General features: G+C 52.8%; 1 protein-coding gene across 1 annotated transcript; it reads right to left on the bottom strand.

Annotated features, from left to right (window-relative positions):
- Positions 1 to 14,071, bottom strand: KLF9 (KLF transcription factor 9). The gene is given in 3 exon segments (XM_050913309.1): positions 1 to 358; positions 13,593 to 13,740; positions 13,742 to 14,071. Coding segments are annotated over 3 exon segments (699 nt in total). The 5' UTR covers positions 14,060 to 14,071; the 3' UTR covers positions 1 to 125.
- Positions 14,072 to 14,473: the final 402 nt, after the last annotated feature.

The raw sequence follows: 14,473 nt of genomic DNA on the forward strand, positions 1-14,473 counted from the left end.
TACATGTGCTTTTAGACCGAGAGGGCAACCGGAGCCACAGCGGGTGCTCGTGCTCCGGCGCCACTGCCTGCGTCCTTGCCGTGGGTCGCCTCCCCTTCTGCCCCCTCCCCGGGCCAGCCCTGCCTTCACAAGGAGCTGCCGGAGCTGGACTTTTTGGATCGTTTGATCATGCTGGGGTGAAACTCGGTGTGGCGGCGGGCGTGCTTTGTCAGGTGGTCGCTCCGCATGAACCGCTTTTCGCAGAGGGGGCATCGAAACTGTTTCTCACCGGTGTGGGTTCGGTAGTGCCGGGTGAGCTCGTCGGAGCGGGAGAACTTTTTAAGGCAGTCGGGCCATGTGCAGGGGAACGGTCGCTCGCCTGTGGGGAGGAAAGGATGACAAGAGATTTAGGGGGGCGGGGGTAATGCAGGCTGGCACGTACCAGCTTCGCCGAGCAGCCAGGGAACACGCTGCTGAGGGGAAAAAGCTGCTTTTGTTTCCTGCCGTGGTGCCAGCGTCTGTGGAGTTGTTGATGACTCGCTTCATCAGGTTTCAGTCTCACCTCCAGCAGAAGCCAAAAACCCTTCCAACCGCATGAAACTCGCACTCCAGTGCAGAACCTTACATGACCCTGAAGACTGTCAAAACAACAGATGAGCTCTGCCTGTGCCTGTACGTTTTTCATGTTGCGCTCACTACGGCGGTTTGGGAAAGGTGCACCACTATTATTCCTCTGACACTGCCATTCTACTGAGTAAAATAATTTGTAACCGTTAGAAAAGAAGCCAAAAAAAATCTTTCACCTAGGACAAGTCATTCCAGCCAGGGGAGAACTGAGCGGGGAGGGATCGGGGAGAGCAGTGCAGCCTCAGGGCTGCAAACACATAGAGCAAAACTGCTGTGCCTGCGGAGAGAAGTCCCATGCCCCCCTCTCCTCCCTTCCCCGAGAAAACCAAGCTGCTCCAGAGAGTAAAGGTCTCTCCTCAGTCTCTTAGATGGCTGAATTGAGGACAGGAAAACTACTTCATTATTGACAGCTCTATCAGTATAGATGTTTGCTATGATGGTGAAGAACCAAACCAAACACCTTAACCTAAACCACACCACACCTTTGCTTTTAAAAACAAGGGTGTAAGGATTGAACAGCACTCACTGCAATCTTCCTGGCGCCTGTCCTGGTTTCAGCTGGGACAGAGTTATTTTTCTTCTTAGCAGACGGTACAGTGCTGTGTTTTGGATTTAGTGTGAGAATAATGTTGATAACATGCTGATGTTTTAGTTGTTGCTAAGTAGTGTTTATCCTAAGTCAAGGATTTTTCAGTTTCCCATGCTCTGCCAGCAAGCAGGTGTGCAAGAAACTGGGAGGGAGCATAGCCAGGGCAGCTGACCTGAACTAGCCAAAGGGATATTCCATACCATAGAACATCATGCCCAGTATATAAATGGGGGGAGTTGGCCGGGGGGACGGACTGCTGCTTGGGCATCCGTCAGTGGGTGGTGAGCAACTGCATTGTGCATCGCTTGTCTTTTCTTGGGTTTTACTTCTTTTTTTGGTTATATTCCTTTTCATTACAATTATTATTATATTTTATTATTCTTAGTAGTGTATTTTATTTTACTTTAGTTATTAAACTGTTCTTATCTCAACCCACGAGTTTTACTTTTTTTCCCCCGATTCTCCTCCCCACCCCACTGGGAGGGGGGAGAGGCGAGTGGCTGTGTGGTGCTTAGTTGCTGGCTGGGGTTAAACCACAACAGCACCCCGCATCCCTGCAGTTCACCTCTGCGGGTTGCACAGGCTTTGCCTACAGGCACAGACCCAATGCCTCCTGACCGGCAAGGCTGACCCTAGTCCATGGCAAAGATGGAAATCAAAGGTGTTTAACTTCACATGAAAGCTTTCAGTCACAGACATCATGCACCGCTGCAGTTTGATGCCTTAATTCCCTTTCTTAAGAGTCTCCTGAAGGGAATATAAATGACAGCTATGTGACAGCTATTTATAGTCAACCATGAAATATAAAAACTATCCCAGGAGACTTCCAGCTTGGAAGAGGTGGAAAGAAACTCCAGTATTTCTTGGTGCTGTGAAGTTTGGCACAACAGGCGAGCTCGCTTTACATTTACAGATTGCAAAAAAAGGAGTAATTTACAAGAAAGTGTGCCTTGGAGTCCTCCCCAGACACAACAGCAGTGACAAGAGGCTAAAGGCTTGAATTAACAGCCCAGACGCGAGGAGGACAACCAGCAGTGGAAAGCATGGCAGAGCTGTAGGGAGGAGAAAGGGGGCTGGGAGGAGTGACTGATGGCATCCAAAAGGCCAAGGAGGATGAGGACGGACCAGGTAAGTTGAGATGTAACTACACCACGGGCCATCAAAGCCCTAGAGAGCCTCTCTTAAATACTGCAGCTGTTTTCACAGTTTAGGCTCCTAATGATACGGTACTCCCTGACCGGCGGCTGCTCCATCCCAGACCGACCAGCGTGCAGTAGAGCTGCAGCCAGACAAGCAGGACTGTGCAGGTTACAGCAGCCCCTCGGGCAGCCGCAGCACGGCTGCTTCCCCTGCGCTTTCTTCCCTCATCTCATGGCACTGCTGGTCCTCAGTCAGGGGAGAAGGATGCAAAGGGAGCAGAGGGAGCCAAGCCAGCCTGGTGCTTGAGCCCAGTGGAAGCACAGCTACCAGCCATCCTGACCCAGGGCTATTTTTTTTTTTATAAAGAGGTTTCTTGGCCCCCTTCTGTATGCTTTTAGACATAGTTGGATGCCTTTCCTAACAACCACCACCTGTATAAAAGAAATTAATTAAAATGGTACATAGGCTTACACATGCGCGAAGGCCATGACTGCAGCTACACGGCCGAGCAGCACCAGGAGCTGTACAGAGCACTTGCGTTGGTGCCCACCATCCTCCCCTGGCTTTGCCCTTCCCAGCGCCGGCCCCTGGCATCCGAGGCCAGCATTTTACTTGCGTTGCTCTTTTGCTATCTATCTCACGGTTTCTGTCACAGCTCCTGGAAGCAGGCAGCAGTGGGAGGTGGAGAACAGCTTTCTAGCTCCCCCCGGGGAACGTGGGAGAAGTGCTATTCATCTTGCATGTGTGGAGGCATCTAGTATATGGCTCTATGTCAGGCACTTACACCCCAGAGCAGCGGGAGCAGCTCAGGCATCCTGCCCCATCCCCAGAAGCCACATTTCCAACCATCTACCTCAGGACAGCTGTTCAGCCTGCAGAAGTGCCTAGCCATACTACACGGAGACCAGGTACCTAGGCTGGATAACAAGGATTGCAGTCTTTGGGGTGCAGCATCTACATTTTAGGCACGGTAGTATCCAAGCCAGGTGCCTAAAAGCAGTGTTTTGAATCCAGCCCCATGTACCCTTTGAAAAACTGGCATTCCCCCCCACCCCCCAGAACTGCAGATGGAAAGACAAGATGGAATTCCCTCTACAACGTGATGGGAGCAGCGTGACCTCCACCATTGCTACCCCACACACCCATTTCATGTGCCAGGGGAAAGTGCTTTTAGGTTATGCAGTGTAAAGCTTTGGGGAAAGGCAGGGCTCGCTCAGGATCCCTTGTCTACGTTTGGCACGGCGCTCCCCGGGGAACCAGCCCTGAGCTTGGTAGGGGGAGCGTGCCGAAGGCCATGGGGAGCCTGCTGTGGTGCAGGCGTGCCCTGCTACCGACAGGAGAGCCGCTCTGCACTGGCATGGCGAACGCAGCAGAGATCGCTGCCAGAGACGAGCGGCCGCGCTCCCTCAAATGCACGAGAGCTACCACCACCACCCACCACTGAGCCCCCAGGTACGGTGACAGAGAACGGCTTCACCACCTGGGCAACACAAGCCCGTGGAGGCTGTCACAGCCACTTTGGAAACACGCATATGAAAGTAGGCCACGCATAATCCCTGGCACCAGGACGCATGAAACTCCAGACTTCTCAGAGCAGAGAGACAAGGGGGAGGGAGGCTTTTCCAGGCCCTCAGGGGTTGTCTCCGAGCATGAAGATCTGCTGCTCCCCTCGGTCACAAAGCTGTAACGGACGACACCAGCCCAGAGGGATGGTGCTTCAGTGACAGACTTAATAGGTGCAGAGCAGGGGTGGAGCGTGCATCCAGGTGGCTTTTAAGGCAAGGCAGAGATGCTTGATGACATGTGATGATTGTCCACTCAGCAAAGCCGGTCACTGTATTTGCTGGTTGCAATTGACACGCTATTTTTTAAAGCGGCAGAGATACCTGGGGAAGAGTCCCCTGAGCAAACAGGTCTTGCAACTGATATGCAGCCAGGCAGGCAATGGCCCACAGAGCTGCAATGCAAGCTAGTGCTGCCTCCATCTGGAGATAAGGATTTCTGTGTCACGTCTCAGTCAAGAAGTATCTTTTCCATGATTTTTCCCCTTTAGTTTTGGGACTAGTAGTGGTAAAGCTTGAAACGAGCAGAATGAACCATCAAAACAGGGTGCTACTATACACCGTTTCCTTTGGTGGCAGGATGCTACTTATGGTTTAAGATATGCCTTAGATGGGGTTTCCATCAGAAATGGAGGAATGGCCAATGGTGTATCACGATACCTTAAAACTATGTGTGATAGGATCTGAATGCAAGAGATACAAGATGTAAATAATTTTCTTAAAAAAAAAAAAAAAAAGATATACATATATCCAGGGCAGCTTACAGAAGTAACAAATAAAACATAAACTGATTTACAGGTTATAGGAATAGGTGCATCTGCAGAACTCCCATTCTTTGTCCTGTGTGCCACCAGGAACGTAGTGGGAGACATAGTTTATGCTGAGCACAAGCTAATGGTGGCTCTTCACAGGTCTTCTCCGGGGTCTAAAGAACTCCTGCTCCTGCAGCCCTGGCTTGCTTTAAATCCCATATGGATATAAAGGCCATTGTGGATCCTTTCGATCTTTGCTCTCTTGCTTCACCTGACCTTTTCTCCCTGTTCCTTCTCCCCACCCTCTACCGCAAATGGTTAGTTTCTTCTTTCTCTGTGAGTTTAAACTCTGTATCCAAGCTGCTTTGTATGACCTGAGGCAGGTCCACTTTATTTTATTCCATTTCCATTTTATTCTGAATAGATGGTAAATTATTTAGCTTTTTTGCCCTACCCTGGGACATTGCAGATTTTCCTACATTATAGTCTTGTGCAGGAAGGGTTTCTGAAAAAGAATACAGAGCAGGCATTAGCAGACTCGTTAATAGTACAGGTAGTACTGGTACCCTGATTCACCATCTGCCTTCTCACTACAAAATGCTGCTTTAGATGTGGATGACTGAGGTTAGGAGCTGCAGTTCGTGGTGGCTTTAACAAAGATGAATTTGTTTGGACAAACAAGGGATAGAGAAGTTCTGAGTGACTTTTTTTTTCCTGGGTGGGGGGAGGCTGTGTTTGAAAAAGCTGAAGACAAAGTTGATGATCACACACTTGGGCAATTCTCCTGGTGTGTAACATGACACGCACTAGGACTGGAGCACACTGAGCTTCTGTGGTGGAATGAAGTACTAATTTTACTTGAATTACTAAAATCGCTTGAGCGCTGGCTTTACAGAAGACATTCAGAGATTACTGTTGGTGTGGACGGAAGTCTGGCCAAGGTGAATGGTCTGCTAGGCTCACACTGTCCTCCTCGCTGACAGAAGTGAGGCTGGACACAGCCATGAGTCCAGAGTCTGGCATCGGTACTAGCTAACGCAGAACAGCCTGCTGTCAAACAATGCTAATGACACTGCTTCACACATTAACTAGAAAGCCAAATGGACTGTAGCTACAGCTGCATGAATGGACACCTAATTAGACACCCTTGACTGACCTATGTTATTAAAAATGAGACAACCAAGCACATGATAGGACTGTGCTGCCTGGTATTCATAGCAGCAACTATTTTAAGTATCAAAACTGAAGAATGGTTCAGAGTTTGACCTCTGGGATGTGGTGTCTGTGCACAGCTCCCACGCTCTGCCCGGCCGCTGATGTGGCACAGCTAGCCAGTACCTCCTGCTGCAGAGATGTCCGCCCTGCCTGCAGCACCTGCCCTGAAGCCCAGCCCGACTGAACTGCAGCAAGGCTGACCCCTCCTGCCAGAAACCTGAAGCAGCTGACGGGAAAGACGGAGAAGGGAAAGCACACAAATACAGACAGCCCAAATAGTGAAATCTCTTGCCACCAGGTGAGAGCAAAACTACTTAGCAAAACAGGACTGGCATAAACAGCTCCGCATGGTTCAAACGAGAGAATCTAATCTCCACCTTCATCTTCCAGGATCCTCCTGTACCTCTGTGGCTGCTGGAGCTCGAAATTTCCAAAGAAATCTTTGTACCCTAGGAATAACTGGTCGTGAACCACAATCCTTGACTTAGAGAGGACAATGATAAGCATTTCTCCCCCCCCCGCCTTTTTTTTTCCCCTGTGATCCGACTCAGCCACCACTCTTGCATGTCTCAGTGTCTCCTGAAGTATGACAGGTTCTGTAGGTGGATGTCAAGAACATGGTCCAGCTTATTGCAAGAGGGAAAAAAAAAAGGCAGGCTATCTTCCTTGCTGCAGCATAGCTGCTATCTCAGGTCTCTCTTGCTTTTTCCCCCCCATGTGGTGCTTGCCCCACACACCTTGAATGAGCAATTTCCTGTGGGACACTGGATTTTGACTGAGTGTCCACACGCAAGATATTCTGGTGAAGATGGATCTTACAGACATCTGTGCATCCACTTCAGGGCAGAGAGACCGGAGGCCTTTCAAACAGCCTTCCTCTTCTGAGATACTCCAAAATCAGATCATTAAAACACGTAGCAACCACAAGGTACAGATGCTGCTGCGAAACAGCAGAGAGCGAGATCAGCGGTGAGGACGCTAGGTACTGTGTGCCTAAAACAAGGGTTTCTGTAACACCTAAACCGTGGCCATCCGGTTTGGCAACAGATCAAACAGACACCGCCTATGGGATAGGCAACGGATGGATGGGTTGTAGCAACGGGTTTATTCTGCCAGCACTCAGGACTAAACACCGCAGGACGATTCAGGTGTTGAAACGCTGCTTTCAGCAAGTATTTAGACTGCTCTGACATCCTCAAAACCACCACTCAACAGCTTGCACGTGCAGGTGTTTGAGTTCCTTTCAAAAGACCAGATGTAAAACCACCTGCTAAAACCCACCACTGCTGAGCTGCTGGGAGCCTAAATCCCAGCAAGACTCAGTCTTGCTGTTACCCCCATGTGACACAGCATCAAATGCAAGGGATATCCTTACAGCTTCTCTGCCAGATCACAACCCTCCCTGCCTGCCTTACAAAAGGCCTTCTTTGGGGTACTGTGCCTCCTTTTTTTATATATATATATAAAAGTCAGGGAAGCTGCCTGGGAGAGGAGAGACCTTTCCAAACCTCACCAGAGAGTTAAATCTACACTGTCATAGCTCAGAGGAGTGCCCTCAGCACTACACTCTTGGGTACATAGGACAAGTTCCTACCTCTTCTCCTTTCCTATCTTATCTCCATTTGAACTTCCTCCATTTTGCAGTAATACTTAAATATTAACCAAGCAATGGAGAGAGACCAACTCCTAGCCTGGTGCTTAGGGCACTTACCTGGGATCGAAGAGCACTGGGTTTAACCTCCTGCCCTGTCTGAATGACTAAATGCTTGCTAAGGGGAAACAGCTTTGACAGGGGAAGGAGGAATGCAATTTTACGTGCATTCAGAAAGATAATACAATTTTTGCTATTTCACTATGAATTTATTAGCCAGTGTTTCAACAGACTCTTCCCTCAAATTTAAGGTATTTATAGAGTGCCCTCAGGCTATTCACAGCCATCGTTACTTGAATATAGACGGTGAACTACACTACCACAAGTGAACAGTATCTGAAGTGTGCTTTGCCATCACTACCTCAGACTCTGGCCGTTTAATCTTAACTTTGCCCCTCCCTGCTCTTCCAGCTGCAGGTGTGGGAGCTGTGCGAGGCCACGAGCAGCAGCCTGGTGCACAACAGCACAGCAGCCAACGAAGGGGAACGATCGATCGTTCCTGCAGGGATCCTAACAGCTGGGGCTGCAAGACACACAAGCTAACAAGAGCGGGTAACACCCACCACACCGTCTTCAATGCCACAGCACAGCAGTGTGCAGGAACTTGGTAAAGCTGCATTTTCAATACATCCACCTGGAAACAGGAGTCGCACTCTTATGGGTGATGCCTGCTCACTGCTTCTGTCCTACATGTGCACTTCTTTATGTTGATCGACTCAATCAATACACAAACCTTTCTAGAGTGCTTTCCCACTGTGACACGTACACCTGCTTAAAGTTTTTATCTTTTAGTAGGGAAAAAAAAACCCAAATAACTGGGAGTCAGGCAACATTGAACTTAATCTTGAGGATTTTTGCCTACCTTAGCTGGCAAGGCTTCCACTCAGTATGATCGTGTTTCTCCAAGACCTGGAAATATGCCCATTAGAACTCCAGCGATTTACACATTTGCTTTAGCCCTTGAGAATGGGCGTTTCACATGGAGGTCTGAATTTAGCAAAAAATGTCCTGGTGCCTCCACTTTCTGCTCTTCAGTCTTATTCTAAAGGATCTGGAAAAGTGACATCACATGAGCTGGATAAGAGGGGCTTGAAATGCTAAATTTCAGATTATGCTCCCACAAAATACTCAAAAAAGCTCCCAGCAAGCAGAGGATTGTCAACATATCAGCATCTGTACAGTCTGTCAAGCTAGTGATAACCTAGAACATGAATAACAAAGTGGCACAGTCAAAATCAAACTGATATGGGGGCTGGATTGATGCCGTGATATCTAGATTGCAGCACTAGGCAGCTGCAGCGCTTATCTTTCCTTTCTACCAGAAATGCTCCTCAGCTTCACTGTGCAGACCGCCGACCTACGGGTCCATGCCTCTGCCTACAGCCCTGCTACCAAACATTGGTGAGAGCCAAACACCGGGAGAGCTCAAGGGTGCATCAGCTGCCCGATGTAACAAAAGTCTTGGTATTGTTTGGACCTGGTGTACACGATGATGCAGTTGGCTGAAAAGCCTAGCTGAAGAGGGAGAACTTTCCACGCATTTGGTTTTTGTGTGTCTAACCTCTTAATTAAGGGTACCCGATGCAGACGTGAACTGCCCATTGATCCGCAGCACCACGTATTGAGAAGCATCTGGGATTCGCCTCCCCAGGCAAGTAAACGCCTACAGGTCCTGTAGGAGGAAACATCTCACAAACTAGCTTTATGGTACCTTCTCTGTCCCTCTTTCCTGACCAGGAGGATCTGCTCTCAGCAGCCACGTGCCCTTTAACTGGCTTCGATTCACACCATCACAGCAAACGTACGTTCCTTAAAGTTTGTTTCTCCTGCCAGTTTCTCTCCCTCTCCCTGTTGGCATCTTCCCCTTTGCTCCACGCTCGCTGCCCAGGCCCAGGCCTTCTGACTGAGATTGCTTGTTTAATCTCGTATGCCTTTTATTTTCCCTGGAAACCCTCTGGCCTGCACATCCTTCTCTGTTAAGATGCTCCCGCCCACATCTTTGAGGCTAATAATAACCCTACACATTACCAGCCATAATCAAACCTCTAAAACCACCTATTTAGAGAAGTCTGTGCGTTTTCAAGGTAACTGCCTGCATATCTGCCGTTGCTTGTCATTTTCTCGGTCAGCTGAGTCCCTCGCCTTCTCCTGACCTCTGCACCGCTTCCAGGGCTTGGGTCTCGCGCACGTCTTGCCAACGCGTCTGGGCCTTTTTCTGTGCTCTGAAGGGAAAGTCCGAAAGACTTGGTCATGCCATCTCAATGCTCAAGACTCCCAAGCAGACACACCACTCGTAATCCCTCCTGCCCCTGCCACACTTCAGCAGAGTTTACACGTCCTGTATTCCCATAACACCATCCCATAAGGGACAGGGAAACCTAAGGTATGGTCACATTGTAGAGCTATCCCTCCACCTGCCTTCCCAACAAACAGCTTTCGGCCTGCCAGCCATCGGGGATAATGCTCTCTCTTCTCTCTTACACCAAGCGCCACGTGCCTCAGAGATGCTACTGGAAACAGCTCACGCAGAACAACCTTACCGGTAACGCTCTTCCTGCTCAAGACACCAGAACTTAAATAATAAATTCCAAGTTACTTTTGGATAGTAGTGGAGGGACAGGGGAGGCAACAGCTCAGTTTCAGTGCTATGCTTGTCCTTGTATCCCCGGGCCTTTGCACGTTAATACATTTTGAATGTAGGTACACATACATGACAGAATGAAGAAGTGCCTGATAGTATCGCAGAAACACCAGGGGCCTGGCGAGGAATGAAAGGGCTATCCCCCCGGGAAGGGGCAGAGTTCAGACTTCCTTGGCTTCCTCCTACAAATCCTGCTCTACTAAGTCAGGCTGAGTTCAGCGGGATTGGCAGCACAAGCAAGGGGGCTGTTTGCACAAGTAGGATGTGCAGTGCCATCCGCCGACCTTTTTCTGTTAAGACCAACACAGAAGACAATTTCTGATGGATGGCTAATTTGGGTGTTCTGGAAATTGAACTAGACTCATCATCAAAGGCCCAAACTTCAAGCAAACAGTTATACAGATATTGTTAGTCTCTGAAACATGGAATGCTTTTGAACCAACAAGTTTAAAGAATCGTTAATAAGATACAGACCTCTAACCTCTGAGCATCAAGTCTTTGGTCTTCTACTCTTCTACCTTTATTTGGTATTTCATTTCTTGCTTTGCATTAGCTTACCAAAGATGGCCTGGTGAGTTTTTAGATTCCCACCATTACACAGCACAGAGCAGTATCCAGAGCTTTCCAACTTGCTTGGTTAGTACCCGTAAAGAGAGCTGTGGCTACAAGCAAGCTCACAGGTGTGAACGGAAACCCTAAAGCCATTTTCCAAGATGGAGAGACTGAGATTAAATACTGAAAATTTAAGACCAGGAAGCTTCTACTGGTGGCTGTGTACCTACTTCCGCTAAAGGCTACACAGCGGCAAGAAACCCAGTTGGTGGCCCCATGAAAAACGGCAGGTAGATGAAAGCAATTCAAGAGGCTTAGATATACGAGAGAGAAATTATTTGGGAAAAAAGGAAAGAAAATGGTACTAAGGAGGGAGCATTAATGGTCTGCAGTACGCAGTTATGAATAACACCAGAGGTCCCATTGAATCCCACTGTTGCTAAGGAATTGTTCTGCCTTCTATAAAAATAATTAACATTAGCAATATCGTTTAGCATTTCAGTTAGCTACAATTAACTGTTCACATTAGGAAGCTCTGAAAGTTCATTACTGCTGGATGTCTGTAGCGGTTTTAATCACACCGAACTACCGTGACGGTACATCAGCACGTCTGAGTCAAACATCTCGTACTTGGAGCTAAGGCCACCCACTTGTGAGCAGCACACACTAAACCTCATGCCACTTCAGGAGATACTTATTATAACACTACTGCTTACAGCAAGCTGTGTGGGTTGTACAGTACATTAATTTACATGTCATCACCCAGAACGCTATCGCAGTCGATGTCTATTTTGGTTCCCATATCGGGGTGGATCTCTGAGCATGGGGTAGTAAGTGGAAATGATGCTAACACATTTTCTTTGTCACTTATAAGCCAACATTTTGCAAGGCGTCAGTTACATTCAGCTTCCAAAAGAGCATCAGAGCTGCAGTGTTTGAGCCGGTAACACCAGAATCCTTGGCACCGGTCCTGAGGTCAGTACAGGGTCACCACTGACCATCCTCCTCCCGGGCTCACAGAGACAGTCTTAACTGTCTAACCGCGGAGCTCACCGCTGAGCCACATCCAGTAATCCTCCTCCTCCCCCTGATCTCTCAAGCTAAGCACCCAGCAGATCTGCCAGCAGGGCACAGGTAGGCAACCAGCACCAGGTCTCCTCTGCAGTGCACGTACACCGAGGCGCACAAGCAAGCCAGCGCAACGGAAGCTTAGCTGGAGCTCAGATGTGGCCGTGCCCTACCCAGGCCGCGTTAAATACTACAGCAACGCCTCGCGGTACGTTCCTCGAGTGAGGAACTCGTTTTGTACTTCACTGCTTACCATCACTGCCAACAGACAAAATCCAGAAAAGAACTGCCATCTACACAACAGACGTGAAGCACGTGAAATAAGCGTTGGCAGCGTTCGTCTCCTTTGATCCGCTCCTTTCCATACTTGCGCACAACCCTTTAATTTAGAGCAGTTTTTAAGCAGCCTTGCGTACTGCACTGTGGCCCCAACTGCAATTCAGACACATAAAGGTTTTCATTCAGCCACTTGCACTAGAGGGCTTAAAAACCCAAACAAACCGAAAAGTCCACAATTGCTGTCCCCTCAGTGCTTGGGCACAGCCGGAGGAAGTACGAATCGGTGCAGCAGATATTTTTTTATCTCTGGGTTTCCACGTTGCCACACCCTCTAAAGCGCCTGGGCGAGGACAGGGGTACGGGCGCAGGCAGCCTGACGAACGAAGCCCTTGTGGAGCATGCCAAAGCTGGGTCGCGATAGCCGATACCGCGAGGGACAGCTGGGCAGAGCAGAGGCCTGTCCCCTACGGACGGCGCCCAAATCTTCTCGGCCGGAGGAGCCGCGCCGGGGCAGGGCCGCCACGGTTTGGAGAGTAACCCGGCTCCTCGGCGGTGGTCTGCTCCGCCGGGAGCCCGTGGGGCTCGCACCGGTTTTTTAGGTGATGTGCTTCTCAAGTTTTCCCTTCCAGCCCGCGGGGTCCTTCGCCTGCTGGAGGGGGGGGTGTGCCAACAAAACCCAGAGGTGCAAGCTGGCCGCGGTGCAAGGCAGACGCCGCCGCCGCCGCCGCCCCTTCCCGAGGCGCGACGTCGGCGGCAGCACCGCCACCCCCTGCTCCGGCACCACGGCCCCGGGGCGCCCGGCTCCCCGGCCACGAAATAAAGCTCAGGGAAGGCTCGGCAAACGCGGGCCGCCCGGCGGGGGAGCGAAACGCGGTCCTCAATGGCAGGACCGGCGGGGCGGGGGGGGGGGGGGGAGAGGGGCGGGCAGCGCACGCCCGTCCGCAGCGGGGCGGGGGCTGTCCTGCCCCCGGCTTGTTTGGGGAGTACGTGCCAAATTCTGCCCCGGTGCAGGCGCTCGCCCGCCCACACCGGCAGAAAACCCGATTCCCCGCCGCCCGGTGATTTCCTCACCGACGCCCCGAGCGGGCTCGGCGTCCCCGGCGCAGCCGCCCGCCGAGCCGCCCCGGCCACGCGAAGTTAGCTCCGCTCCCCGGCGGCGGGCACCTGCCGCCGGGACGGGCGGGCTCCCGGCCGGGGCGGGCAGGCGGGCAGGCAGGCAGCAGGCAGGGCGCGGCGGGAGCCGCTGCCGCAGCCCCGCCCGGGGCGGCCGCCCGCCCGCCCGCTCCCGCCGGACCCGGGGCGCCAGTCCGGCACCGCGGCGGGGAGGGAAGGGAAGGGAAAGGAAGAAAGGGGGCAAAAAGCGGGAGGGGAGGAAAAGGAGGGAAAAAAAACCAACCCAAAACCCCACCCCCAAACGCAAAGCGGAACGGCAGGGCGGCGGGGGCGCGCGGGGACGCCGGGCGCGCCGCCGGCCGGGTTCATGCGAGGACAAGCGCTCGCTCGCTCCCTCCTCCCTCCGCCCGCCGCCGCCGCTGACCTGTGTGCACACGGTAGTGCGCCTTGAGGTGGGAGGACTTGCCGTAGACCTTGCCGCAGCCGCTGTAGGGGCACTTGTGCCGCTTCTCGGCCGCCAGCTTCCCCTTGGGGCGGCCCGGCGGCGCGCAGGCGGGGGGGCGGCCCCGGCGGCGGGCTGCGGGGCGGGCTGGAGCCCGGCTCGGTGGCCGCGTCGCTGTCGGAGGCCGCGTCCTCGTCGGGGCTCTCGACGCTGTCGCTGCAGACGGAGGGGGCGGGCAGCGGCCGGTACTTGTTCAGCTCCAGCAGGCTCTTGGCGATGGCGAGCAGGGCGCAGTAGTCCTTCCAGGCGTCGCGGGGGTCGCGCAGCTCCCGGGCCGCCTCCCCCTCGCCCGGCACCTTCAGCCGCGCCGCTTCGGGCACGGCGGAGCGGTTGGAGATGGAGACCAGGCACTGCGCCGCCACGAAGTCCACGTAGGCGACGGCCGACATGGTGCGGCCGCGCCCCGACGACGGGGAAACTCCGGGCGCCCTCAGTGCGCGCCCGCCGGGCCAGCCGCGCCGCCGCCAGCCATGGCCCGCCCGCGGCGCGGGTCTCTGCGGCGCGGAGGAGAAGCGCGGGGGGGAGGGGCGGGGGGGGGGGGGGGGGGGGGGGGAGAAAAATAAATAGCGGGGCGCCGGGCAGGTCCCTCACCGCCGCCCCCCGGGGCGGCACGCAGCCGGCGGGGGGGAGCGCCGCCCGCCGCCCGCGCGGCCGGCCCGGGTCCGGCGCGGGGGCCGGGGGAGAGGAGACCGCCCGCCGCGCCGCCGCGCCCCCCGCCGCCCGCGTGCTCCTGCCCGCGGACGGCCGCGCCGAGGCCCATCACGTCAGGTTCGGAGCCCCCTCCCGCCCCCCCGATTGGTCAG

The sequence above is a fragment of the Gymnogyps californianus genome, chromosome Z (assembly GCF_018139145.2).
Source record: "Gymnogyps californianus isolate 813 chromosome Z, ASM1813914v2, whole genome shotgun sequence".
Lineage (NCBI taxonomy): Eukaryota > Metazoa > Chordata > Aves > Accipitriformes > Cathartidae > Gymnogyps > Gymnogyps californianus.